The sequence below is a fragment of the Acinonyx jubatus genome, chromosome A3 (assembly GCF_027475565.1).
Source record: "Acinonyx jubatus isolate Ajub_Pintada_27869175 chromosome A3, VMU_Ajub_asm_v1.0, whole genome shotgun sequence".
NCBI classification, from domain to species: Eukaryota; Metazoa; Chordata; class Mammalia; order Carnivora; family Felidae; genus Acinonyx; species Acinonyx jubatus.
In genome coordinates, this window is record NC_069388.1 from 23753313 (window position 1) to 23780453 (window position 27141).

At 48.0% G+C, this 27141-nt stretch overlaps 2 protein-coding genes across 7 annotated transcripts in view; one reads left to right on the forward strand and one right to left on the reverse strand.

Annotated features, from left to right (window-relative positions):
- The window catches only part of ACSS2 (acyl-CoA synthetase short chain family member 2), a 50430-nt gene extending 50127 nt beyond the window's left edge, over nucleotides 1-303 (reverse strand). Inside the window, exon 1 of one of the 2 annotated variants that reach the window (XM_015071158.3) lies at nucleotides 32-303. In XM_015071158.3, coding sequence (XP_014926644.1) covers nucleotides 32-215 — 184 coding nt within the window. In that variant the 5' untranslated portion in view covers nucleotides 216-303. The remainder of the gene's footprint in view (nucleotides 1-31) is intronic. The other variant, XM_015071166.3, reaches the window with a different exon arrangement.
- Nucleotides 304-3159: 2856 nt separating this feature from the next.
- Nucleotides 3160-26707, forward strand: GGT7 (gamma-glutamyltransferase 7). Of its 5 annotated transcripts, none has more exons than XM_027069923.2 (15): nucleotides 3161-3386; nucleotides 9630-9865; nucleotides 10231-10382; nucleotides 12303-12420; nucleotides 13271-13338; nucleotides 13595-13668; nucleotides 13980-14176; nucleotides 16183-16270; nucleotides 17763-17890; nucleotides 18063-18151; nucleotides 19815-19964; nucleotides 20082-20199; nucleotides 20893-21030; nucleotides 22179-22271; nucleotides 25961-26023. In XM_027069923.2, exons 1-15 carry the CDS (start codon nucleotides 3218-3220, stop codon nucleotides 26021-26023), a joined length of 1881 nt encoding a protein of 626 aa, XP_026925724.1. In that variant the 5' UTR covers nucleotides 3161-3217. The 5 variants fall into 5 exon arrangements, 4 of the variants coding, with proteins under 4 accessions (XP_026925724.1, XP_026925720.1, XP_026925722.1 ...); XM_027069919.2 differs by having other exon boundaries at nucleotides 3162-3386; nucleotides 12303-12432; nucleotides 22179-22278; nucleotides 25961-26638; XM_027069920.2 differs by having other exon boundaries at nucleotides 3163-3386; nucleotides 22179-22278; nucleotides 25961-26707.
- The last annotated feature ends 434 nt before the right edge of the window (nucleotides 26708-27141 follow it).

Genomic DNA, 27141 nt, shown 5'->3' on the forward strand with positions numbered 1-27141 from the left:
CCCACCCAGGGCCGCCCGGGCCTGGCCTCACCTCGCGGCTCCTCCACAGAGCGCCGGTGCAGCTCGCGGTAGCGCTGCAGCGAAGAGACGTGCGCTGAACGGCTGACCTCGGGCGGCGGAGACCAACTCCGCACCCGGCTCCGGGGTCCAGACTCCTCCCGCTCCCCGCTCCCACTCCCGCTCCCGCTCCGGCCCCGCTCCTCCGGAAGCCCCATAGCGTCAAGTTCCGAGCGCTGTAGCAGCCTTTGCGGGTAGTTTCTCGCGCCCAGGAGAGGAAAACAGGCTGGCCCGGGGGCGGTGCCTTACGGGAGGAGAGGCCCGGCCGGCGGAGGCGTGGCTTAAGCAGCCTCGGCGGATGGCGGCCCGGAGGGGCGGAGCCATGCTCGATGGGGTCAAAACGAATGTTAGCAGTGACACGGATTGGGAAAAGTCGAGTATTGCTTGGGGGTAGGGGCGGAGCCGACTGCGGAAGGGGTGGAGCCACAGGGGAGGAGCTGAAGGGGCGGGGCGCGTGACAAGAGAGGTTGGCATCTTGGAGTGACAGAGGAGGGGAGGGGCCAGACGTGACAGTAGAGGAGGTAGGCCCTCTCTTGTCATGGAGTGACAGGGAGTGGCGAGCCTGGAGGTGACAAGAGAGGAGACTGAATCATGGAGTGACCACAGTGGGGTGGGGTCTTGGAGTGACAGATGAGAAGTTGGGTTAGGGCGGGGCTCGAGCGGGAAAGAGCTGGGCAACCGAAAGGAGTTGGATCTGGCCCATAATGGAGACGCCCCGTGATCTGATTGCACAAGCCAGTCACTCCACCGATTTGGAAAGCCAGGTGGAATAGGGTCCTTTCCGGGTGGCACTGTTCTCCTCTGAGAACTATCCCCCAATTCTGAGTAAACCACTCCCCTCTGTCCCCAGGAAAAACTCCTCCCACAACGTTGAGGGCTCGGCCTGGGGACAGGATGCCCTCTCTGCTAACCTTGGGGCCAGCTCAGAATTTTCTCCCACCTCTGAAGATAAGTCTTCACTCTCCCTGCCTCCACAAATTCCCATATAGATCTCAAGTACAAGACGCAAGTGAAGACTAGGAGGTGCTTTTAGGTCTTTGCTAATAAACACATCTCCTCATTATGCAAATAATGAACTCAGGGAAAGGAAATAATTTGTGCAAGGTCACAGAGAAAACAACAACCAGGTTAGGACCAAACCTAGGTCTCCTGACTCCCCTTCATCAGGCTGAAGGTAATGCTTGTAAAACACTAAAGTCTATGCAAAATAGGAAAACTCACCCTTCTTTCCTTCCTAATCTTTTTACTTCACCAAGAAACCTACTTGTCACAACTGGGCTCAATTACCTCTGACTTCCCTCCATCCCTTCTACTACAGAAAGGAGAGGCCAGACAAGACCCTCTATCTCCCACCTGCACTCACCACCAAGAAGGGCCCTCCCCACCCATCAGTTCACAGAATGGCTGTCAAGGTAGGAAGGATCCTTAGATATCTAACTCCAAGGGTGATTCTGAGGGTCAAAATGGGCAGCCCCCGCCCCCTGAAGCCTACACAGGGCTTGTGACCCCACTTGGCCCAGGCTATCTTCCCATCTTCTCCTTTGTTCTTTGTCCAGCTAACCACAAGCCCAGAACACCCTAAATTGAAAAAACAAAAACTCCCCACCACCAGACCTATGATCCAGAGCCTATTCAATCCTAAAGTGAGAGTCTCAGGGCTCCCTGAAAGGGTACAAACCTCATGGAATGGACATGGACCCCACTGAGGAGACAGATAATTCATCAAGAAGGCATTGACTGCACTTAAAAAGGCACACACACTTTACTGAAGGTACTCCATTAAGGGAGCACAGATTTGCTGAGGGATCTCAGATCTCACTGAAGGGCTGTGGACCCTGCAAATAGGACATAAAATGCATTGAAGTTCTCTGATTCTATTGAGGGGACATGGACTTCCTCCTAGGAGATAGAGAAGATATAGGTTTTACTAAGGAGACATAGACTCCACTGAGAGGACTCAAACCCCGCTAAGGGGCCTCTCACAACACTGAGGAAATGGACACCACTAAGGGATCACAGACCTCACTTAGTGGAGACTACAAGGGGGATCAGACTTCCCTGAAGCATCACAAGCCCTACAGACCTCACTGAGGAGATACGAACCTCTCTGTAGGAAGGAAGGCACACGCAATGGGCACACATTCCTAGTATAGACAGTCATCTCTTCCCCTCCCTCCCTCCTCAGCCCCCAGTTCTCTTTTCTCTCCAAGCCCTTCTCCTAAGTCCTAAAGCTGTTCTCAATACACTGATGTCCTCTGCTGTCTAAATATGGCACTGCAGCTGCTGGTCCCACAGCAGTTTTTCAAATAGTCCTGGTTTTTATCTCTGAGCCTGGATCCTGGGGTTGAGGAAGGAGAGGGTGTGTCCCCAGGGGCTTCACCAGCACCCCCCTCCCTCTTGTTTGTGGGCTGTGTAATGGAAGTTTAGAAAAGAGGCCTCATAAGAGAGAGAACTTCCCTCCCCCATCCTTAGAGATGGGGTAGTAATGCAAACTATAGTGTAGTCAGAACTCTTCAGGGTAGGAAGAGGATGGATTGGGTTGGATGGGATGAGAATTCAAGAAATTAAGGAAATAATAACAATAATCATAGTTATGACATTTATTAAGTGCCACGTCCTATACTAAGCATTTTCTGACATGTTATTTAATCTTCACAGCCATCTGAGATGAATACTGTTATTCTATTTTACAGATGAGGAAACTGATACTCAAGAAGAGTAAATGTCTTGCCTAAGATGACATGGTTTATAAGTGGTAGCACAGGGAATAGAACCCAGACAACTAGACTACAGAGACCCATTCCTCTCCCATTTATCCCTCCCTCTCAACTCCTGCCATACCATCACCACCATTATTTCTCTCTCCAAGTATCCTTTCAGAACCACATCAAAAACTCTTAAAATGATGGTAAATATTCAGATTGCAGAGACCCCATCCCAGTCTATGATCCCACACTCACACTGCCCACCTGCAGGTCGACTGCAGGCTGACAGCGCTAGGTGGAGGAGGGGTGTGCAGTCAGACCCTACGCCCGCGGGGGTTGTGGTGAGGCGCCCCCTCCTGGCTGCCCTAGAGCTCAGGCCCCGCCCTCCCCCACCCCCCTCGCCCCCGCCGCACCACTTCCGGCAGGCGCTGCGCTGCTGGGGGGCGCGGGCGAGGATGGCGGCGGAGAACGAGGCCAGTCAGGAGAGCGCCCTGGGCGCTTACTCGCCCGTGGATTACATGAGCATCACCAGCTTCCCGAGGCTGCCGGAGGACGAGCCGGCGCCCGCGGCCCCTCTGAGGGGCCGCAAGGACGAGGACGCCTTCCTGGGAGACCCCGATACCGGTGAGGCCCGCTGGCCCAGTCCCTGCCCCCTGGGAAGTCCCCGGTCCTCCTTCATCTGCGCGGAGCATCACCTCCAGTCTCCATCTCCCTAATTGATCCCCTTCCTCCTGGACCCCTCCCTTCTTCTCCCTTGTCTCTGTTAATTATCTAGTGAGGTTGGAGATGCATTTCTGCTTTGGAGGCTTAGGATGCGACAGGGAAGAATGATGCCAGGGATTGCAGTAGCAGGGATTGGGGTTACCTCTTGGGAAGAACCAACTAAAAAGGAAGGAGTTTTGGAGGGAGGATGCTAAGAAACAGCTGTGATCACCCAGAAGAGGCCGTTCTTTAGTCACAGAGAACAGACTGCAGCAGGATGGGTAGAGGCTAGGTCTTGGGAAGAACTTCCCACAGCCAAGGATTGTGGGAAGGAGAGACCTTAGGGAGCAGCTGAGGATCTCTTCATGTCCCCAGAGGGGTACAGAGGGCATGATTCCCGTCTGTTTGTGAGGGCTAGGTATTGGGAGACAGGGGGATGGACTGCATGACCTCTCAGAGTCCTTGGAGACCAGAGTGCCTTCTCTGCCTTGTGGATTACCTCACCCCTCCCGGAGCCATGGATCAGGCCAGGATGTTAGTAAGGTACCCCGCCCCCTAGGAAGCAGGCTCCAGAATTTTACTGTGTTCTTGGCCCTCTGCAGGGACTGCAAGGGGCAAGAGTAGGGAGGGGGGAGACCTGAGGGCCAAGAGGTCTCTGAGCATTTCTTCCCTAGGGCTCTGCCTCCTATCCATGTGGCCCAGCTCTATCTTCCTCTCCATTCTTCATCCTCCATCCCCCATCCTTCTTTCCCTCAACGTCACTTCCTGGCATTAGAGCATCCTTCTGCTTAACTCTGTCTTCCTCCCAGTGCCTGCACTTGAGCCCTCTCCCTTACCAGCCTGGCAGGCAGATCCTGCTTCTCTGACCCAGCCTTCTCCAGCCTGACCCTTCTGTAGCTATTCCCAGGCTGAAAGCTCCAAACTCTTCCCCCTCCACAACTTCCCAGTCATCTGGCCTTTACTCACAGCCCCTGCCAACCTAACTAGACTGTACCCTACCTGGAGGGGGAGGCTTATGGACATCACATGTCCAAGCTGCAGATCAAAACTTCTTTTCCAGAGGGAGTAACCCTGGAATCAGGAGGTAACAGGAAGAGTAATGGGAAGATGTGTCCTGGTGGATAACAGCCTGAAACTATGTCCTTTATTCAGGGGTCAGGAGTGCCACTCCTGATCTCAGCACTGGCTTGACTCTGTATGACAGTGGGCAGTCCTATCCCGACCTGGGCCTTAGTTTCCTCTTCTAGCTCAACTGGGGATGTCTATCTCTCTTAACCTAGAGATTGGAAAACCCCTGACATGTTTTCTCCTAGCTCCCTATAAATGTCTTAGCATTTATCAAACCTGTGATTATTTGAGCAGTCATGTGATTACTCCATATTTGTAAGCCCTATGAGGATGGGATCGTGACTGTTTTGTTCACCATCCTTTCTCTACCATCCAGCACAGTGCTAAGCACTAATAAAAATTGTTGTATGAATAAATGAATGAGAGAGATCTCAGGATGAAAGACTAGCAGGGGAGGGAGTACCTTGGGGAGTTAATATAGATTCTGCCATCATCTATACAAAACTGCAACAGAGACCCTTGTCACCTGAGTTTCTTGGAACCTGCACCTTATGCCACACTTGTACACTAAAATTCCAAGGACTCTTACCATCATACCTATGTAGTCATTTCAATGCTTTGTCTCAGAGCACAACTTCTAGGCCCCAAGGCTTCTTTGGCCAGCTGGACTAGCCTGTTGGCTAACATGATCTCCTATGTTATTAACCTGGTGGTGCCACTTACTGGCACTGCCCCATCCTCTTAACCAGGACCTTGGTTGTGCCCAACTAGCCTCTAGCCTGCCACTCCCCAGAACCAAGTGCCAGGTACCCTACAACTGACCCTGGAAAAAGTAGAGCTAAATGGTGACCGCTCCAAGGTTGGGGAAATTCTTGACTCTCTCCTGAGCTTCAGGCCCATGTGTTCCTCTTTGTCGCAGGCATCTGCCTCTAGATGTCCTGCAAGTGCCTGACTGTCAGCATGATCTATGTTGAATTTATCATCTCTTCCCCATACCTGCCCTTCCCCCAATGTCATTCTCAATTAGTGACACTGCCATTCGTCCAGTCTCCAAGGTAGAAGCCCAGGAGCTACCCATGATTTCCTTCCTTCCTTTTATTTCCAAATGGTGATCAGATGCTCTCTGTCCTTCCAAGTATCTTGCAGATTCCATCTCATCATCCTGCTACCACTACTGTAGACTAAGCCACCATCCTCTCTTACTTGTATTACCCATAGGCTTCTAGCTACTACCTGCCTCTTCCTCCCCTCTGCCTCCCCAACCCCAATCCATCCACTACCTTGAACTTCTGTCATGTCATTCCTTGGTTCAAAAATCTTTAATGATTCTGCCCTTAAGGAATAAGCAAGCCAGAGATGAACTCAGTTTCTAGCCAAGATATCTTTCCTGAGCTCTAGACTTAGCAAGTCAACTCTGTTCAGTATTCTTTTGTCAGAAACTCAGCTAAAACTGAGCTAATCTTAAAAGAGAATTTTATTTGATAGCATAACTGAAAAATCCAGGGATATGGGGCCTCAAGTATAGCTGGATCAAGGCACCTAAAAAGGAATTGGCTTTCATCTTGTGGGTCAACATGTTCCCAGCAGCAACAGGTTTACCCCGTACTATCTTAGCAATCTAGGCAGAAAGAAAGCTTTCCTCTTTCCCAATGGTTCCAGCAATAGAACTAAGTTTTAGTCTCATTGAACTGGTGCTGGTCACATGCCTGTCCCTGAACCAGTTACTGTATAGAGGTACCTGTTCTGATGGGCTAGACCTAGGTCATATACTCACTCTGGTCAGGAATGAGAAAATGAGGAATGAGAGAAGGGAGATGGTATTTTCTAAAAGAAAATTGAATGGAAATGGCATCTAAGCAGATAAAAATCAAATGCCTACTAGGCCAGTTGCCTCCAGACAACTGCTAATGTCCCACAAATTCAGAATCACCAAAATTAAACTCATCATCTTTCTCCCAAAAGACTTATGTCTTCTGATTCCAAACTAACCTTTTCCCAGTGTCCTGCTGTTGCTCTTACATATCAGTAAAATCAATGGTTTTATTGCCCTAGTGCTTACACAGTAAAGTATTCAGTAAATATTTTTGTTGAATAAATGAATAACTTAATGATTGACTGGTGGAATAAAAAGTCTTGCATGAATCTAACTCTAATGAAACCATATCACCTTCACCTCCTGGTCCCTCATAGCTGATTGGAGAAAACATATTTAAGGACAAGCATCAACTAGAATTAGCTTATAAGGTTGGCTTTTGAGTGTGGAAATGGCTCCTGCCTTGTGGAGCAATGGAAAGGAGGTTTTGAGTTACTCTTGCTTCTGTCATTTATTCATTTTATGACCTTAAGTGGGCAGCGTCATCTTTCCCAGTCCCAAGTTTCCTCATCTGCAAAATGGAGAGAATAGGCCTATCTCATAAAGTTATGGGAATGCTTCAGTGAGGGAATGTGTATAAAGAGCTTGGAATATAGTCAGCATCAATAAATATAAGTTCAAAACCATTTCCTGCACTTCTTTTGAAACCTCCAGGGACCAAGGAGAGTTCTGTGCCCACAGTAGGTATTTAACATGTTTGTTGAATGAATTCCAGTTTTATTTAAAGACTATGTGGTGCTGGTGCTGTGGAGTAGAGGCAAGCATGATCAGCTGAGGGAGGCTTCCAGAAGACAAGTTTCTTTTTTTGAATAAAAAATGTAAAACAAATTACATGTGTATAGTAAAAAAAAAAAAAAAAAAAGTGAAGAAAAGTAAAAGTTCTCTTCTCCATTCCTATCTGCCCACAATTTTTCCTTTTTATTTAAAAATATATGGGCGTTCCTGGGTGGCTCAGTTGGTTGAGCATCCAACCCTTGATTTTGGCTCAGGTCATGATCCCAGGGTCTTGAGGTCAAGCCCCACATTGGGCTTCTTGCTGAGCATGGAGCCTGCTTATCTCTCTCCCTCTCTCTCTCTCTCTCTCTGTCTCTCTCTCTCCCCCTCCCTCTGCCCCTCTCCCCAGCTCATGTGTGTACACACTCTTTCTCTCTGTCTACAAGAAAACAATTTTCAGGCTCTGTGCTCACAGCATAGAGATTCTCTCTCTTGGCCCCTCCCCCGCTTGCTCTCTATCCCTCTCTCAAAATAAATAAAAATAAACTTTAAAAGAAAAAGATTTTTAATTAAAAAATAAAATAAAAATAAAAATATATGTATTGATTTAGGGGTGCCTGGCTGGCTTAGTCAGTGGAGCATGAGACTCTTGATCTCGGGGTTGTGTGAGCCCCATGTTGGGTGTGGAGATTACTTAAAAAATAAAATCTTAAAAATATATTTATATGATTTATATGTATTGACTAAAAAAATACATATATGTAATAAAAATTTCAAACAAGAAATTCTCCCACCCCATCTCATTCCTACCTTCAGTATCTTTCCCCAGAAGTAACCACCATAAACGTTTTCTAAAAATTATCTATATATGTATGTGGTTTCTTATTTACACAGAGGAGGGAAGTATGGATTCTGAAGGGCCTTGAATGCCTGGTCAAGGAGCTTGGATTTTCATCATGTTGACATCAATGAACCATGATAGTATTTTAAACAGGAAAGTATAACACTTAGTTTTCAATATTATCCCACAGACTTTTAAAGTGGTTATCCTCCTAGTGCATAGTAGGAGGTGCTCACAAAATATTTATTGAATGAATGAACTTTTTAAAACACATTGTACATACAGCAAGGGTATTAAGGCCAAGGTACCAGGTTATTTTTTTACTGTTCACAAACACCCAGGACCTATAGGCCATTTAGAGAACTGGTTTCAAGGCTAATATGACCCAAAGGAGGAAAACTATGGGATGGAAGAGGGCCTCAGCCCTGGCCAACGTGGAAGGGGGATAGAAGTAACTAGAGGGTGCCTGGTAGAATCATCTCATGGAATCCTTATGCCCATTTTGGCCAGTTAGGGGTTAGCTCCATTATTAGGTGAGGAAAGTGAGGCTTGTGGCTTGAAGGGACTTACTCATAGTAAGCCAGCAAGTAGTAGCTTGCTCCACTCTTATAGTCAGTCCTCAGATTCATTCTCCAGATAGCCAGAGGAATCTTTTTAAAACACAAAACAGATGTCTTCAGTTCTTGCTTAAAACTCTGCAATGGCCTCCCATGGTTCTTAGGATTAAATCGAAGCTTCTCACTAGGCCCACAAGACCCAGTGCACCTGGCCTAGCCTCCACCATACCACTCTTTCCCCTTGCTCGTTACATCAGAGCCACTCAGGCCTTGGTTACTTTTTTCTAATGTACCAAGCTTATTCCTACCTTAGGGCCTTTGTGCCTGCTGCTCCTTTCTAGAACACTCCACACACTCACCCCTTGCTCTACATATGATGGCTAGCTCCTTCTCATCCCTTAGTTCTCAGCTTAAAAGTCACCTCCCCTGAGAAGCCTTGCCTGATTTCCCCAGCTAAGCAACCTTCAACGTGCACCATTATTCTCTATCATTTCATCCTTCATAGCACTTGCCACAAGTTGTGATGATATACTCCTTTGTTTGTTTATTTTCTTTTCTTTCACTGGTCTGTGAACTCCATGAGGGCAGAAACTGTTTATTCTTTTCCCCTGTATTGAGCAGAGGGCCAGACCCATGGCAGGCCCTCCAAATTTGTTGAGTGAGTGAATGGGTAAGCCAAGCAAGGTTGGAAGCCAGGGCCTGTTCATTCAGTTTATATAGCTACCTCCTTGCACAGAAAGCTGGCCCCAGGTGGGGCAGGATCTAGTTTCCAGGGAGGGCTCAAACCCCTTGCACTCCAGGAAGTATTCTTTGCCCTAGGCCCTGGGTCCTGGGTCCCCGGTACCCGGGTGGCTCTCGGTTCCCAGGAAGTTTCGCCTAGGGGCCAGACATCCAGTTTCCTGCTGCCTAGATGGGGGTCCCTGTCTTTCCAGCCGGGACTGCCGCTTCCCCCTTTTGGGGTGCATTGGGGAGATGCTAAAAAGGGCGAGCAGTGCCGTCTAGTGGGGTTTGCTTGACAGGGGCGGGGAGAGGGTCATGCAGAATAGCCCCGCCCTCCAGGCGGGCAGGGCCAGGTAAGAGGTGCCCAGACCTACCCGGCTGCCACCCCACAGACCCGGACTCCTTCCTGAAGTCTGCGCGGCTGCAGCGGCTGCCTTCGACGTCGTCGGAGATGGGCAGCCAGGACGGGTCGCCGCTGCGGGAGACACGCAAGGACCCGTTCTCTGCGGCAGCGGCCGAGTGCTCCTGCCGCCAGGACGGGCTCACAGTCATCGTCACGGCTTGCCTCACTTTTGCCACGGGTGTCACTGTGGCGCTTGTCATGCAGATTTACTTCGGGGACCCTCAGGTGAGGGGGTTGCGTGAGGGCCAGAGGGAGGGAACCGAAGAGGAGGGAGTGAGGAAGTTCTTGAGGAGACCGTGGGGATTGCGGAATGGCTGAGTGAAGGAGGAGGTCAGCAAATGGAAAGGGGAGAGGACAGTGACATGGGAGAGGAAGGTCCCAAAGGGAGGGGCTCAAGGTATGAGGAGGACAGAGCCAGGAAGGCACCTGATCAGGTGAGAGACACTGGAGGCCATAATGGAAAGAGTCCTAGGGGACAAGAAGGCAGGCCTCGCACCCCCAGCCCCTGCGGAGATTCTGGGGTTGGTGGAGGTGCCTTAAGGGGGCAGGGGTCTCCTACTGCCCCCACCTAGAACCCTTTCCCTTCCCAGATCTTTCACCAGGGTGCCGTGGTGACTGATGCTGCCCATTGCACATCGCTGGGCATCGAGGTGCTCAGTAAACAGGGATCTTCCGTGGATGCCGCTGTGGCAGCAGCCCTGTGCTTGGGGATCGTGGCTCCACACAGTTCTGGCCTGGGCGGGTAAGGAGCTCCCAGCTGTGGAGGTTGGGTTCCCCCAGGCCTCCTTCTGTGTCCTGGTCTGTAGGCCTCACTAGGGGGTCTTTGGGTTTCACTAGAGGGGCAGCTAGGCCCCAACTCCTTGCATTTTGCCTTTCTACATCCAATTTTACCCCTTTCTCCTTACCTGAGTCAGAGGAGGCATTTTCAGAAGAGTTTTGTTTTGTTTTTGTTTTGTTTTGTTGTGTTTTACTTTGTTGTAACTAGACTTTTGTAAACTACTCTGGTGGGGGTATACTGTCACTAGTTAACACAGGGATACTTTAATTTTCGGGTTTACAAATCCTTAAAACAAATCCCTGTGAGCATGGTTAAGCTATGGAACCTCTATCTTCCAAAAATATACCCCAGGCGGAGAACTCTTAAAGTTTATTTATTTTGAGAGAGAGAAAGAGAGAGAGCAGGGAGGGGCAGAGAGAGAGGGAGAGTGAGAGAATCCCAAGCTGGCTCCCCCTCTGTCAGGACAAACCCATGTGGGGCTGGAATCTACAAACCAAACCATGAGGTCATGATCTGACCAGAAATTAAGAGTATGAAGCTTAATCACCTGAGCAACCCAAGTGTCCCCAGGCTAAGAATTCTTAAAACAAAGATTACAAACTGGCCACCTATGGGCCATACCAACACACAGACTAGTTTGTTTCCCACACTTAAATTTTTATTTTTTTTTAATGTTTATTTATTTATTTTGAGAGAGAGAGTGGGGGAGGGGGCAGAGAGACGGAGAGAGAGAATCCCAAGCAGGCACAGAGCCCAACACAGGGATGGAACCCACAAACTAAGAGATTATGACCTAAGCCAAAATTGAGGGTCGGATACTCAACTGACTGAGCTACCCAAGCATCTCCCACACTTAAAGTTTTTAAAATTTGTTTGCTATTGTTCAGGGCACCTGGGTGGCTCAGTTGGTTAAGCATCCAACTTCAGCTCCGGTCATGATCTTACAGTTCATGAGTTTGAGCCCCATGTCAGGCTCTGTGCTGACAGCTCAGAGCCTGAAGCCTGCTTCTGGTTTTGCATCTCCCTTTGTCTCTGCCCCTCCGCCACTCACGCTCAGTCTCCGTCTCTCTCTCTCTCTCTCAAAAATAAACATTGAAAAAAATTATTTTTATTTGCTTGCTATTGTTAAAAAGTTGAGAATTGTCATAAAAACCCATATTTCCAACATCTCTTTAACAATCAGGAGCCTCGGTAACACTGGGCCCGCATTCCCACATGGCTACAATTGTCTGGAGCTAAATAGCATGACGGGGCTTGTGCTTTCTACTTGGCCATAATTCCTGCCACTCCCTATTGTTTATCTCTCCTGCTTTCTTTATTATGTTACTTGGCTGCAGGCCAACCATCTCAGATGCAACTTCCATCTCAGATGGAAACAAGTCACAGAAAAGGGACAAGCTGACAAAGTCCATATCTTGGCTCCTGCAAGACCAGCCCTGCAGGCCCTACCAAAGAAATTCCCCTTTTGGTTGTATACAGTCTATCCTTACATAATTCAGTCCTGGAAGAGGGAGCAGAGGCATACCATGGAGGCAGGTGCAGGAAGCTGGCAGGGGTCCAGCTATGGTCTAGGGTGGGGGCAGGGGGTAGAACATCTTGCTCTTCCAGTCTCTAGGGTTTCCCTAATCAGGGATTAAAGTCTCCAGTAACAGGCTAGACGAGGTCCATGGTTTCTGGGTCCCCAATCCCCTTGATTTCACTCCCCCACCCTCTTACAGAAGCTGAGTCTCTGAATCCCTGCTGGGGAGAGGGCTCAGACATCTGACTCCAGATGACAGATTTAGCCTACAGATTTAGCCATCACCACTGGGGGTTGAAGGGTGGCAGGTTAATTGTTTAGAGGGGTAGCATCTTATCAACCTCCCCCTTCTGTGCCTCTCCCAGTGGCGGCGTGATGCTGGTACATGACATCCGACGAAATGAGAGCCACCTAATTGACTTCCGGGAGTCTGCACCAGGGGCCCTCAGGGAAGAGGCCCTGCAGAGATCCTGGGAAACCAAGGTGGGGATGCTGGTGAGAAGAGAGAGTCCGGGGGCGTCTCCCTTCACTGCCCTTCTGCTAACCAAAACATTACTTTGCTGAGTAATTACAGTGGAAATGAGAAAAAGAGTTAAGCAGGGTGCTCTTAAGGCTATGAGGAAGAGAGGCAGCTCCCAAAATAAAATAATGAACCAAAAGATCTGGATGGTTGATAATAGGCAATACAGCAACACCTCACTTCTCTGGCGACCTCACCTATCTGGAAACCTGAGCAGCCTGAGACATCGCAAAGTTCCTGCACTATATCTCATACTTCCCATTCTAAGCTTGTTGACTATAACTTTCCCAGCCCACAACCTATTGGAAAATTAAAGAGGAACTGCTAAAGGCAAACCCACTATCCACTGAGAGCAAAGGAAAAAATAGAAAAATTTGGAAAAATAGTTATTTGGTGCAGTGACAAAAGCCAAACACATGCCTGAGTTATCACAGCTGAGTAATGGTAGTGTGATAACGAAAAGGTTAAATGAAAGTCCCTTGTCCATTACTTTAAAAGGCAGGAGTAGATATAATCCAACAGACAGGTTTCTGTCTAAATTGGTTATGTCTTGGCTCTTAAAAGGGTTTGCTTAATTTATAAATCCCCCAACTATGCTAGATAAAGGACGCCTTTCTGCATTTGCTGATAATAAGTCAGGGAAATGGGAGGGATGCCTGCCGGGGAGAGCTTGTCCCTCCTCTGGGATACTTGGCCTGTGTCTTTCCCCTGTGCCAGCCCCCATCCCTGGCTTGGGGCTCTGCGGAGTTCAGCCCAGCCCCCCGCTTCCAGTGACCTGGTCTCCTCTCTCCCTCACCTGCCCGCCTCGCCCAGCCTGGGCTCTTGGTGGGGGTCCCCGGAATGGTGAAGGGGCTACATGAAGCTCACCAGCTCTATGGCAGGTAAAGACCCTCCCTCTGGGGACCAGGGGCCCCTGCCTGCATCTCTCCTTGGGTGGCCGTCTCCTACCTTCCTTGGATTCTTTCCTTCCCAACTCCACCTCCTAATATCCCCTTCCCTTGCCAGGACTCTCCTTCCCAGGAACCCCCTTGCTCTTCCAGTCTCTGGGTTTTCCCTAATCAGGGATTTAAGTTTCCCCCAGGACCCCTCCTCCTCCCCCCAGGACCTTCTCCACCCCCTGCTCTCCGGCCCCCCCAGGCTGCCATGGTCCCAAGTCCTGGCCTTCGCAGCAGCTGTGGCCCAAGATGGCTTCAACGTGACCCATGATCTAGGTCAGTGGGGCCTGGGGGTTGGGGGGAAGGCATGAGGTTGATGGGAAGGGGAGAAGGAACCTCTGAGATTTGGGGCCCAAGCCAAAAAGCACCTCTCTTCCAGTTTGCTCCTTTGGCTCCCTCCCCACCCATCCTACTCTCACAGGGATGCAGCCTCAAATGAGGGGATCTGGGAAGGGCCCATATACACGCCCCCCCCACACCTTCCCCATAACAGGCTTCTGGGGGCCAGAACTATTAGGGCCAGCCAGTCAGCACTTCATCTATGGTGCATCTCAGCCCCTAGCCCAGCCTCCTGTCCCTGCTTGCAGCCCGAGCCCTGGCCGAACAGCCGCCGCCCAATGCATCTGAGCGTTTCCGTGAGACATTCCTGCCATTGGGCCACCCGCCACTACCTGGCTCACTGCTGCGTCGGCCTGACCTGGCTGCAGTGCTGGATGTGCTGGGCACCTCTGGCCCCACCGCCTTCTACGCAGGAGGCAATCTTACACTGGAGATGGTGGCTGAGGTGAGCATGTGGGGAGCTCCCCTTCCCCTGAAGGACCCTACTGCAGGAGTATTCTTCCCCTTCCTTCTCGGTCTTTCTTTCTACATATATTTACTGAGGATTCCATTTACTTGAGATTGTAGAATAGACAAAACCAATCTCTGGTGGTAGAAATCAGATTAGTGGTTGTTTGGGGTGAGAGCAGTTAACTGGGATGCAGCACAAAGAACCCCCTGGGATGAGAGAACTGTTCTGTCTTGATTGAAAGAGGTACCTTTGGGCCCCCCAGGGCTGGTGCCAACCTGTGCAGAGTCTTGTCCTGTCCCTCCCAGGCCTGGTGGAGACTCAGGATCAGCCTCAGCTTCCCTGAGCCCTCAAGCTCACCCTGCTCTTGGGTTTTCTAGGGACTGAGGGAAACCCCTCCTTCACTGGTGACTATCAGGACTTACCAACCAACAGAGACTCTTAGTCTGAGGCAGTAATGGGTTCTGAGAACTATTGTCAGTAGTTAAAAACTCCTAATGGAAAATTATGTTCAAGATGAGGATACACACCAACTCTGTGATTCTGTCATCTGTACCGTTGTAGTGATTATATGTATCTCTGCCATATAGTTATGGGAATTGAATAGATGTGTCATTCATTCTACATTCATAGAGTGCCTGTTCTGCGTCAGACCCTGTGCTGGGCACTGAAGGTATGGTTATATGATAGACGCCCATCTCAAATGGACTTAACTGGGAAGTCCAGCAGAATACTGGCTTTAGGTCTGCTGGGTCCACAGCTCCATCTACATTGTCAGGCCTTGGTCTGTCTGTCTCTCTGTCATGACTCTACTTCTGTTTGAATTCACTCTCTGTCAGATCCTTTCCATATCTACTCCTCACCAGCCATCCTTCCAGCAAACCATCCCAGAGAAAGAGCATTTCTCATTCCAACAGTTAAAGCAAAAACCTCCAGCTTGTATCTCATTGGCCTATCATAGGTCTCATGATTATTCCCAAACCAGTCACTGGCATGGAAAAGGAATGCTCTGATTAGCCAGACCTGGATATACTGGAGAGGGGATGAAGGAGACTCTAACAAAGACCATCAGAGCTTTAAAAGAAAAAAACACCAAAGTTCAGTTTAAAAATTTGACCAACAAAGGAACACATATGATGTGTGTGTCATTCAATGTGTAGAACTTCAGTGTGTAGTTCACCAAGGGTGGATTAAAAGTCAGGGGTTTCAAGTACTAAAACTACAAAGAGAGAGAGAGAGAGATTGAGGATTCCTAGTGGTTATGCTAATTTAGGAATGAAAATTACCATGCTGGAAAGGATGGAATGAGCCCATAGGTTTGTTGGTTCATTGGTCAATAGATGCTTGGTTACATCCAATGAGGGTCATTCCTACCAGAATCATCCAGAGTTCATGGTTTTGGAGTAGCTTTAGTTAATTGTAGTGAAATGAAGAATTCAGTTTTGATATCTGTAGGCAAATTCTGCTTTAAGTAGAAAATATTCCTTAAAAAAAAAAATCTCTGCACCCAATGTGGGGCTTGAACTCAGGACCCCAACAAAAGTTGCAGGCTCTACTGACAGAGCCAGCCAAGTACCCCAGAAAATGTTCATTTTATATAGGCAGAGAGGGTAGTATGTGCAAGGCCATGGAGTCATGAGTTCAGGAACTGTAGTTCACTCAGGTAGCTGTACAGAGGTCACTGGGGAATAGCAGGACATGAGGTGGGAGCATTGGACAGGGGCCAGGTCACAAAGGACCTTGAATGCCAATCTAAGGAGGTCGTTCATAGAATGTCTGGTACATAGCAGGTGCTCAGTGGTAGTGCTTTTCCCCCTTTCTTTTCTGTAGGGTCCCGAGGGCTAATGGGGTCCATAAAGGCCATGATGGAAATTGCAGAAGGCACAAAAGTTAGAAACATCTGATCTGTCTTTGATTCCAAGCATATACCATAGGCCAAGCCCATATGCTTACACTGTGGAGTGTGAATCACAGCTGTGATGGGGTCATTCTCTCCCCTCTAGGCTCAACATGCAGGGGGTGTCATAACTGAGGAGGACTTCAGCAACTACAGTGTCCTCGTGGAGAATCCTGTGTGTGGCGTCTACAGAGGTGACCTCTCTCCCAGCTCTCAGGGTCCCTGCTCAGGAGAAGCCTCCCAGTCCATGGCCACCTCCTTTTGGCCTAGAGATTCCTCCCCATTTTACAGGAGAGAAACTGAGGCAGTGAGCTGCCTGGCCAGCCAACTGTTGAAGGAAGCCAGAGCCAGCCCACCTTCTGAAGTAGTCATGGGGTCAGTTACCCCAAGTATTTAGGATATGGGGAGGGAGGTCTGGCCAAAAGTTCAGGCCTGGAAGTTGGGGTTCTGGCCATAAGTTTTCTTGATTTGGGCTCTATGTTGCCTCAGCCCCACTCTCACTGTTGTGTACTTCCTAAGAAGAATTCATAAGGCCAGAGTCCATCTAAATTCATATTGAACAAACCTTTGAAGACAATTATAAACCTGTCCCCTCATTGTGTCAAAAGGAAACTGAGGCCCAGGGACAGAATGGAACTTAACCTGCCAAACTCAAAACTAGAGGAATCCCAAAAGCCAAGCCTATGATGTGGATGAAATCCATGTTTGCTGCACCCAAAGTGGTGGTTTCCTGGGTCCCTCAGAAGGTTCTCAGGTTCTCTCCCCTCCTGGAGGTCTGGATCACCTTGAACCCCAGGAGGGGTTACCTCTGAGTTCAGGTTTCCAGGCCTCAATTTCTAGCCTGATTCTTCTACCAGAGGTGGTAGTGTATGAAGACCTGGGTTTGAGTACTAGCTGTCCCATTCACCTTGAACAAGTCACTTCCCACTGTGAGCTGTGGTTCCCTCCTAAAAATGGAGATAGTACCCTTGAGGGGTGCCCATGAAGATTTGATGAGGTGTTATCAGAAGCTGCCCTGATCAGAATGGATGCTGAATTCTTATTTGATTTTACAAATCCCCTCCCCAGCCTGGGTTCTCTTGCCAATGCCAGTACCTTGAGATTGCCTCCTACAAACTTGGACCAGCTGCCTCTCTGTGCCTCCGTTTCCTCACCTGTAAAATGAGGATGATAACATTACCCATTGTGGGGGTTAAATGAGTTAATCAGTTAATGTTATATGTCAGGTATTATCATTATTCCTTTGATGTCCAAACATCTAATAACAGGGGCCTCAAATAGGAAGAGGAGATTGCTGCTCCCAAGAAGTTTTAGGGGTGGGACCATGATGGGCCCTGAATAGTATCCTGGTCTGTGGGAGGAGCTAAAAGGAGTTCTGGACATCTGGACACCTGTCCCTGCTCTGCCTGCAATGTGCCTCTGGGCAGACTACAGTTCTCTTGAGCCTTAGTTTCCTTGTGCAGAAGAGGAAACTGAAGACCAGTGTTCTGAGTTGGAGTCCTGGCCCTGCCCTTGACTTGCCATGTGAACTTGTGTGGGTCCCTTTGCCTCTCAATACTTTGCCTCTCACACAGTTTCCCTGTCTGATGAGGAGTTCAGTGCAGGGGTCTCAGCCTACGTGATGGTGGGATATGGAGATGCCTTGACCCCTCCCCTGCCATCTGGTCATTTCCATTTTTTTTCCAGGCCACCTGGTTCTCAGTCCCCCACCCCCGCATACAGGGCCTGCCCTCATCAGTGCTCTCAACATCCTTGAAGGCTTCAATCTTACCACCCTGGTGTCCCGGGAACAGGCTCTTCACTGGGTGGCAGAGGCAAGGCCAACCCCTCCACCCTGCCCTGGGTCTTGGTACACTGGGAGTGGGGGGATGGGTTACTGCCGTGGGGCAGGACTAAATCACCTCCAGGTTTTCTCACATGAGGATCAAAAGTGTGGGTCCTGGGAGGAGCCTGGCAGCCTCTTCCACACCCCTATTATATTTTCAGACCCTGAAGATTGCATTAGCCCTGGCCAGCAGACTGGGAGATCCTGTCTACGATTCTACCATCACTGAGAGCATGGATGACATGCTCAGGTGGGTCCCAGGGCAGGACCCTCAGGGCTGCAGAAGTGGTGGTGGATGTGAGGAAAGGATCAGATGAAAAGCAGCTGGTAAAGCAAGAAGACCTGGAGTCCCAAGTCAATTTTAGCTTAGCTCCAACTCATAGTGTGACACTGGTTGCCTCACCCTGCACCTACCTCAGTTTCCCCATCTGTACAATGAGTTGGCCCTTAAAACTTTTTTTACTCTAGCAGGGCACCTATTGGGGCCCATCTGGGCCCCCTTTGGAGTGGAAAAAGAAAGCCTAGTAACAATGAAAAATCTCCAAGCAATTACTGGAGGTGATGGGAATTTTTACATTATACATACATTATACACTATAATGTATCCATATTAGCAGCATAATATTGTAAGACTGTGGGTCTTGGTCAGACTGACTCAGTTCAAATCCCAACTTCACCATTCACTAGCTGTACAGGATTGGACAAATTTAAATTCTGTAAGTCTGTTTCCACAAGGGGGCCTGACAATAATGGTGCCAACCTCATGAGGTTGTGGTACAGATTAAATAAGGTCATACATGCAAAGCACTGAGCACATTGTCTGGCACATAATAAGTATTCAACAAATATTAGTAGTAGTAACCGGCAATATGAGTGGGTAAGAACGGTTACTATTTAATTGCTGCTATACCTGACCAAAAGGCTAGCTAAGGAAAAAACCAGAAACCAAAAATATACTTAACATAAATTTGTTTTATTACTCAAACAACTCTATGAATTAAGTTGGAAACAATGAAACTAAATGAATAGCTTATAATTAAAAAGCAAAAAGAGCAGCAACCAAAATCAATAAGCAGTTCAAAGCCCTAAGAGTGAAGTCTAAAAACAAAGCCTCTCTCCCCTCACCCAATCCACCTGAAACAAAGCCCTCTCTGCCTCTTCTGTGTGGCCACCAGCCTTTATGGTTGAAAACTGAATGAAAATCTTTAATAATCCTTAGTAACTTGTCATTCTCTAATCAACTACAATAACCAAACCAACAGTTATTAAGTAAGAAACCCTCTGTCAAACTTTAAAAAGTCTGGAAAATTGCATGTTGTTTTCAATTTAGCTCTAACACACACACACACACACACACACACACACACACACACACACACCTATATTAAATTCATTCAAGTAATTTCATCCAATAAATAGTTACTAAGGGTTTATATACCAAGTCTTCCCCCACAAAATTCTAATAGTAACTAAAGATCCCTGTATATAAAACTCTCCTCTGACTAAACTCTTAATAAAACTTCAGTTCCAAACTAAAAACATTAGATTAAATGAATTGTTTGTTCATTCGAAACAAATATTATGTGAGCATCCACTATGCCCCAGGTACTTTCAAGAGGAGGATTAACTGAGTAAATGAAGTCAAGTAACTAAAAGACTCTTGGTTTAAGCACTAAATAAAAGTTGGCTCTAGGAGGGAATCTGAATGACACCTAAATAAATTCAGTCAGTCCAATAACACTTTCCTGGATATTTCCCATATGTTCAGAATAAGAGATTCTGCTCTCATAGACCTAATAGTCCAGTGGGGGAGGCAGACATTAATCAAACTGCACAAACAGGCATCACAATATGGTAGGTGGGGTGTAATGAGAGCCTGCTGTGTATTCATCTCCTGCCCCTTGTCTTTTCAGCAAGGTGGAAGCTGCGTACCTCCGGGGCCACATCAATGACTCCCAGGCGGCTCCTGCTCCACTCCTGCCTGTCTACGAGCTGGATGGGGCTCCCACGGCTGCCCAGGTGCTGATCATGGGCCCTGATGACTTTATCGTGGCCATGGTCAGGTATGCCAGCTCAGACTCAGAACCTGGCACTGGGGATCGTCTGGACCAGGAAGGGTTGGGGGCTGGATGGGGGTGAGGGCGGCCTCAGGGCTCACCTGGCCCAACCTCCACCCCCAGCTCCCTGAACCGGCCCTTTGGCAGTGGCCTCATCACTCCCTCGGGGATCCTGCTCAACAGCCAGATGCTAGACTTCTCCTGGCCCAACAGGACTGCTAACCACTCTGCTCCCAGCCTGGTAGGGCCTTGCTTCCCTCCTCCCCTGAGAACCTTGAGGCTAGGTAGAAAGTGTAGCAGTATGACTGTGCCTCCTTCCCTACTTCCTCTAGGAACTTCTACTATAAAGGAACCCAAAACAAGGTGTCCACTTCATTCCCAGCCCAAGTCTGGGGCTTGGAGCCTGGTGGGCCTGAAGAAACTTCATCCCATTCTGTCCTGGTCTCACTATATGACCTAGGGAAAGTCTTGCCCCCTTTCTTGGCCTCAGTTTCTTCATCTGTACAATAAGGATATTAGCCCCCATTTGATTCTTTGGCACTTTTCAGCACAATGGTCTACAATTGTGGGATGCTGAGCTGATGGGGCTCAGCCCTCTTGTTGGTCAAAAGAGGAAAGAGATAGGAATTATGGTCTAGTTGGAGGCTAGTATTCTTACATCCTGTGAGCTGGGGCCCTGGCAGGATGAAGACAGATAGAGATGACCAGGGTGTAGATTATCCTGTTCTTCCTCTTGGCCATCTTTCTTGGCTTGGTCCCCTCCCTTGCCACCCATCGTAGCTCCATAGCAATTCAGTGGGGCCATGATCCACCTTAGTTATCCAGGAACCCTGCCCATTTCACAGACAGCAAACTGTGGCCTGGGAAGGGACCAGTCCCCCATGAAAACTTACCCCACCTCTTATCCCCCTGTGGTCTCGGTCCTCTGACACAGGAGAATTCGGTGCAGCCAGGGAAGCGACCACTGTCTTTCCTGCTGCCCACTGTGGTCCGGCCGGCAGAGGGGCTCTGTGGGACCTACCTCGCACTGGGGGCCAATGGAGCTGCCCGGGGCCTCAGCGGCCTGACCCAGGTGAGGTTTCCTCCATGGTAGGCCCTTTGTGGCCAGCAGCCAAGCTGTGGCCTGGACTGTAGATGTGCCTCATGTCTCTGTCTTGTTCTCATCCCTAGCTCAGCAAACATAGGCCAAGGCTGCTTTGTTACAAGTTCATCCTGGATACTAGGGACATAGGCTATGCTGAGTTACTTAGCCAAAATGGAGCCCTGAAGCTCCCTGTCTTCCAGGTTGCATAGAAAATCATGGGCCAGTGGAACTGAAAGGTGATATAGCATCTGGGCTGCCTAGGTTCTGTCAACCTCAAGTCCCATGATGCCTCTACTCAGCATCTGAAGAGATAAGCAACTCTCTTTAGGGTCTGATTTTGAAAGGAAGGACCTAAAGTTCTCCAAAATGTCTCACAACAGTTACACAGATGTTTTAAGCACCTGATATATATGCCAGGCACATACTTTGGCAGGTAATGAGTTAATTAGCCTGAGCTTTGGAAGCAGACAGCCCTGGGCCCCAGTCCAAGTGCTGCTAATTTCTAACTGTGTGATCTCCGGGAATTCACTTAACTTCTCTGAACCTCAGTCCCCTCATATGTAAAATGAAGATAATAACAAGAGAAAACATTTATGGAATTCTTACTAAGTGCCAGGAATGGTGTTACATGTGTTAATTCTTTTAGCCTTCTCAACTTTGGAAGGAATCCTTATTTCTACTTTGTATATGAGGAAACTAAGACCCAGAGAAGTTAAGAAGTTAGGTCCAGTTTACTAAGAATGGGCAGGCAGTTTGGTTTGAGAGCGTACCCACACAACCACTAAGCTAAAAGTACTCACATTGTGCCCTAGACTATCCCCAGCTATTAACCCTGTCCTGGCCAGGGAAAAGGGAGGAGAGCCCTGGGCTGGATTATAGGAGACTGACTGCTAGTGGTGCCTCTTCCTTGGCTCTCTCTAAACTCTGGAGTGAGTTACTTTCCCTTCCTGGCCCTCAGTTTCCCCCTCTTTGAAATGGGGATGGCCATCACAGCCCTGCCTCTCTTCTGAGGCTGTTCGGATGACACCCCTAGTGTAAGGTTTCTAACTAGAAGTCCAGCTAAGGAGTGAGACCTGGGGAGTCCTGAATCCCCATCTCTGGGGCAGCCCTGACTTCTATCTCTTGGCTGCCCACAGGTTTTGCTGAATGTCCTGACCTTGAACCGGAACCTGAGTGACAGCCTGGCTCATGGCCGTCTGCATCCAGACCTGCAGTCTAACCTTCTGCAGGTGGACAGTGAGTGCACAGCAGAGATCCCCAGGGGGTGGGCAAGGAGATGGGTGGAGAAGGGGTCTCCTCCCAAGGGTTCCCCCACCTATACCAGCATAACTCCCTGCCAGTGAAAGTTTGGTTTCTTCCAATGAACTCCTTTGAAACAGTGAAAGATTTGGGGATTGGAACCAGTTCTGTCATTTCCGGGCTGTGCAGCCTTGGGAAATGCATGTCTCCACTCTGAGCCTCAGTTTTCTCATTTGTAAAATAAGATACAGTTGTTCAGTCTGCAAACCATTCATTCAGTAGTTTGTATTGAATACCTACTGTGTGCCAGGCATTATGCTCAGGATACAGCATTTACAGGCAGACAGGAAAAGAAATAAAGAAATATGAGAAAGCAAAATAAATGCTCTGCGGGCTGACATATAGGACTGATTTGATAACTTGAGAAGGCTTCTCTTGGGTGACATTTCAGCTGAGATCTGAAGAGTAAGAAGGAGCCCCACCATGCAAAGAACAGGGGCGGGTTTTGTAGGCCAAGGGAACAGATGCAATTCAGGGCAGGAGTGGGCTCGGCATGTCTTAGGAGTAGAAAGGAGACTGGGGTAAGTGCAACTGATGTGAGGTCAGAGAGGCAGGCAGAGGCCACATCATGGACCTTATAGGTTACGGTGAGAAAATGGACTTTCCTTTAAGAATGACTGGGGCTTAATTGTAGACACAGCTTATTTTTTGTTGTTGTTTTTGTTTTTAATTTTTTTAATGTTTATTTTTGAAGGAGAGAGAGAGAGAGAAAACCAAGTGTGAGTGGGGGAGGAGCAGAGAGATAGGGAGACACAGAATCCGAAGTGGGGTCCAAGCTCTGAGCTGTCAGCATAGAGCCTGATGCGGGACTCAAACCCACAAGCTATGAGATCATGACCTGAGCTGAAGTCAGACACTCAACCTACTGAGCTACCCAGGCACCCAAACATAGCTTAATTTTGTAAGTGGGAAAGTATGTGCAGGTTTGAGGAGTTTTTATTACAACAGACAATGTATTATACAAGTCCAAAAGGGATAGAGTATTGAATGAGACATGGTCCTTGCCTGCATTATCATCCCCATTTTACAGATAAAGAAACTGAGGCCCACAGAGGTTATAAAGTAGTCAAAGATCAGCAGTAAGTGACAGAATTGAGATTAGAATATATACCTGGCTGATAACAAAGACTCTGTTCTTTACTGCCTATCTCCTAGAGTGAAGCACATTAGAAGCCACAGACCTAAATCCTCAGCAGTCACAGCCTGTGGTTTGGCTGGTGACACTCTGGATCCCAAATGATGATAATGAGGCTATCCCAACTAATAACTTCTGGTGTCTATTGAATGTGAGGCTGTGCACTAAGTTACTTGAGGTGGCGGGGGGGTTGGTTCATCCTACCCACCCTTGAGAGGCTTATGGTCTATGACAGGAACATGAGGAGTAGGCTTGGCCAAAGGAAAGTTCATCCACTGGGGTTTCTGGGAGGCTTTATGGAGGAGGTGACAACTGACTGGGCATTGGAGTAGGAGCAGGAATTTGGCATGTAAGGGTAAAGAACCTTCTGGACAAATGGGCAAAAGCCAGAAAGAATGGTTCAGAGAGCAGCCAGGAGGCCTGCTGGACTAGAGACATTGTTTCCTAAACTTAAGAATTTATCCAGCACCTTCTTGAATTTCACCATATTTGTACACCATCTAAACCATTATTTACATATGCGTATCTATGCATGTACTTCTTTTTCAGTGTAAGTGTATTTTAAAGGTAAATCTCATATCATAATCACAATTGGAAAAAATAACATCATTTGCCACAAATAAAAGGTAAATAGCTATAAAAAGTCAACTGTTTTTAGATTTTAGGTGGATATTGTTGCCCCAGAAGGCATTGTAGAGATGTTAGAGGCTGAAATATGGAGAACAAACATAGGGTTACTGGAGGGGTTGTGGGAGGGGGAATGGGCTAAATGGGTAGGGGACATTAAGGAATCTGCTCCTGAAATTGTTGCACTATATGCTAACTAATTTGGATGTAAATTAAAAAAAATAAAATTAAAAAAAAAAAAGTGTTAGAGGCCAGGAGCTCCTCAGTGGCTCAGTCGGCTAAGTGTCCAACTTCAGCTCAGGTCATGATCTCGTGGTTCATGGATTCGAGCTCCGCATCAGGCTCTGTGCTGACAGCTCAACAGAGCCTGGAGCCTGCTTCAAAGTCTGTGTCTCCCTCTCTCTCTGCCCTTCCCCCGCTCGCACTCTGTCTCAAAAATAAATAAACATTGAAAAACAAAGAGAAATGTTAGAGGCCATACTAAAACTTAGTCCTTGCCATTATCCAAAGGATTAAAAGGGACCCATAAAGGAAATACATTTCTGACTCAGTGATTCAATGCTATTCGGTGTTGTAGCTTTACCTCAAGAACTACCCTAGATTATCCCATTTGAGGAAATAAGAAAACCATATCTTTGTTGAGGAGCCGCAGTAGGTGAAGTTACAGGGCTTATCATGGAGGTCCATGTTAAGAAGCATGGTTTCCATCCACTTGAGTAGAGGTGGCATAGACCTGATATGTTTTACGTAGGGGAAATGGATTGAAGAGGGGAGAATTTAAGTTGGAGAAACAGAAACAACTAGGATAATGGGCCAGGCAAGAGATGGTGAGGACCTGAACTTATGTAAGAGGGTGGGGATTTCTTCATTTATCCAGTAAATACTTTAACATTTTCTATGTCTTCACCCAGTTCTAGGCACTGAAGATCAATAGTGAACAAGACAACATCCTTGACTTCAAAAAGCTTATAATCTAATGGAGAGAGGCATAGTAAACAAACAAACAAACAAACAGGTAGCAATAAGCACTTTGAAAGAAAATAAAGCAAGGTAAAGATGACAGGGCTGCTACTTTAGATAGCGGTCAGGTAAGTTCTCCTTGAAGATTGGAATGAAGTAAGGAAGCCAGTCTCATGACTATCTAGGAGGAGAACATTCTAGACAAATAGAACAGCAAGTGCAAAGCCCTGAGGTAGGAGCATGTTTGGCCTACCTGAGGGCAGCAAGGAGGCTAAAGCAGAGGTAAGCAAGGGAGAGAGTAGAAAGAAGTGAGGACAAGAGTTTAGAGAGGTAGTGAGGTCCCAGATGATGTTGTGCCTTAGAGGCCCTGGTAAGGACTTTGGATTTTATTCTAAGAGTCATCAAAGCTATTGGAAGTTTTGAGAAGGGGAGGTGAGTGGTCTAATGGTTTAAAAAGATTCCATTTACCTGTATGAAAGCAGGACTGGAACCAGAAAGACCAGTCAGTGGGCTATGCAGTAATGGCTGCATCCTGGCTATCCTGGCAAGTGATGATGGCAGCTTGGCCTAGGCCGCTAGAGATGAAGAGCTCAAAGCCCTTTGTGCAATGTTAAGAATGACCGTATGTTATCGATCACATACAATATGCAAGGCTCTGAGCTCTGTGCTTTCTGTGTATTATCTCCTTTAATCCCTATAACAACGTCGTGTGTTTTTTTCATATAATCCGTATTTTATCCATGAGGAGGCTGAGGCTCAGAGAGGTAAAGCAATTTGCCCAAGGTCACGCAGCTCCTCAGTGGGGCATCCAGGACCACGACTCGGGTCTGACCACAGGACTCCTGCGCCAGTGCTCTGAACACTCTGAATGTGTATATGTTGGGGGGTGGTTTTCAGGTGAGTTCACAGAGGAAGAGATTGAGTTCCTGGAAGCCAGGGGTCACCATGTGGAGAAGGTAGATGTCTTATCCTGGGTTCATGGCAGCCGGAGAACCAACAACTTCATCATTGGTGTGAAAGACCCTCGGAGCCCAGACGCAGCTGGAGCCACCATCCTGTAGAGCAGCAGGGTGGGGTGGGGGTCTCTGCTCCCCACCTTTGCATGTTCTTAGAGTCCCTCCTTCTCCCAGGTTTGGTCTCAGGAGAACCCCAGGGATGCCCCAGATCATGGGCCAGAGGGGATGCTTAACAAACCCTATCCGAGAGTAACTGGAAAATTCTCTATCCAGAGGCCTGTGGTGGTGGTGGTGGCGGTGGTGGTGGTGAGTGTCAGTGTCCACAACCAGGCAGACAGGGCCTTGAGGAGTCAGACTGTCTGCCTCCTTTCCTTCAGCCATGCTGGCCCAGAGCTTAGGGATGTGCTTGCAAAACCTTCTCAAGGGTCCTCACAACCCCAACATCTCCAATCTGGCCTGACCTGGACCTTGTCTTCCAGCTCCCTTCTCCTGTCCCCAGCCTCATTTCTTAAATGACTAGGATTTTTTAAATGGACCATCCTGGGGAGGGGGTGCTCCTCTCTTCCTCCCACCAAGTTGAGGTGGGGCCTTGCATCTGGGGGTTCCCAGGTTGTGGGTAGGGGTGGGGGTGGGGACCAGCTCAGGGGCTTCTATTTGCAAAGGGGAATTAAAGAAGACTATTGCTTAACCATGGCTCTTGATTGATTTATATTTGGCTATGTTGGGAGTGGGAGAAAGTGAAATAGTACAAAAGCAGCTACAGCAATTTGTTTACTATTTGTTTCCTAAATTAGATATTTTGGGTATTTCCTTCATATCTTGGTTAAGATATGAAGCTTCCTGATTTAAAAACTTACTACAGGGGTGCCTGGCTGGCTCAGTCAGTAGAGCATGTGACTCTTGATCTCAAGGTCATGAGTTTGAGCCCCATAATGGGCCTAGAGCCTACTCAAAAATAAACAAATAAATAAATGTTTTTTTTTTTTAAGTGAAAAAAACATACTACAAAGTTAACAGTAATCAAAACAGTGTGGTACTGACATGAGGCTGGACATAATTGGAATAGAATTGAAAGTCTAGAAATAAACCTATATATCTATGATCAATTGATTCTTTTAATTT

Coding starts and splice junctions, on each gene's coding strand:
- GGT7 (XM_027069919.2), top strand. CDS start 3,218: ATGGCGGCGGAGAACGAGGCCAGTCAGGAGAGCGCCCTGGGCGCTTAC. Junction 17,891..18,062: donor CTCTTCACTGGGTGGCAGAG/GCAAGGCCAACC, acceptor TTATATTTTCAG/ACCCTGAAGATTGCATTAGC. Junction 18,152..19,814: donor AGCATGGATGACATGCTCAG/GTGGGTCCCAGG, acceptor TTGTCTTTTCAG/CAAGGTGGAAGCTGCGTACC.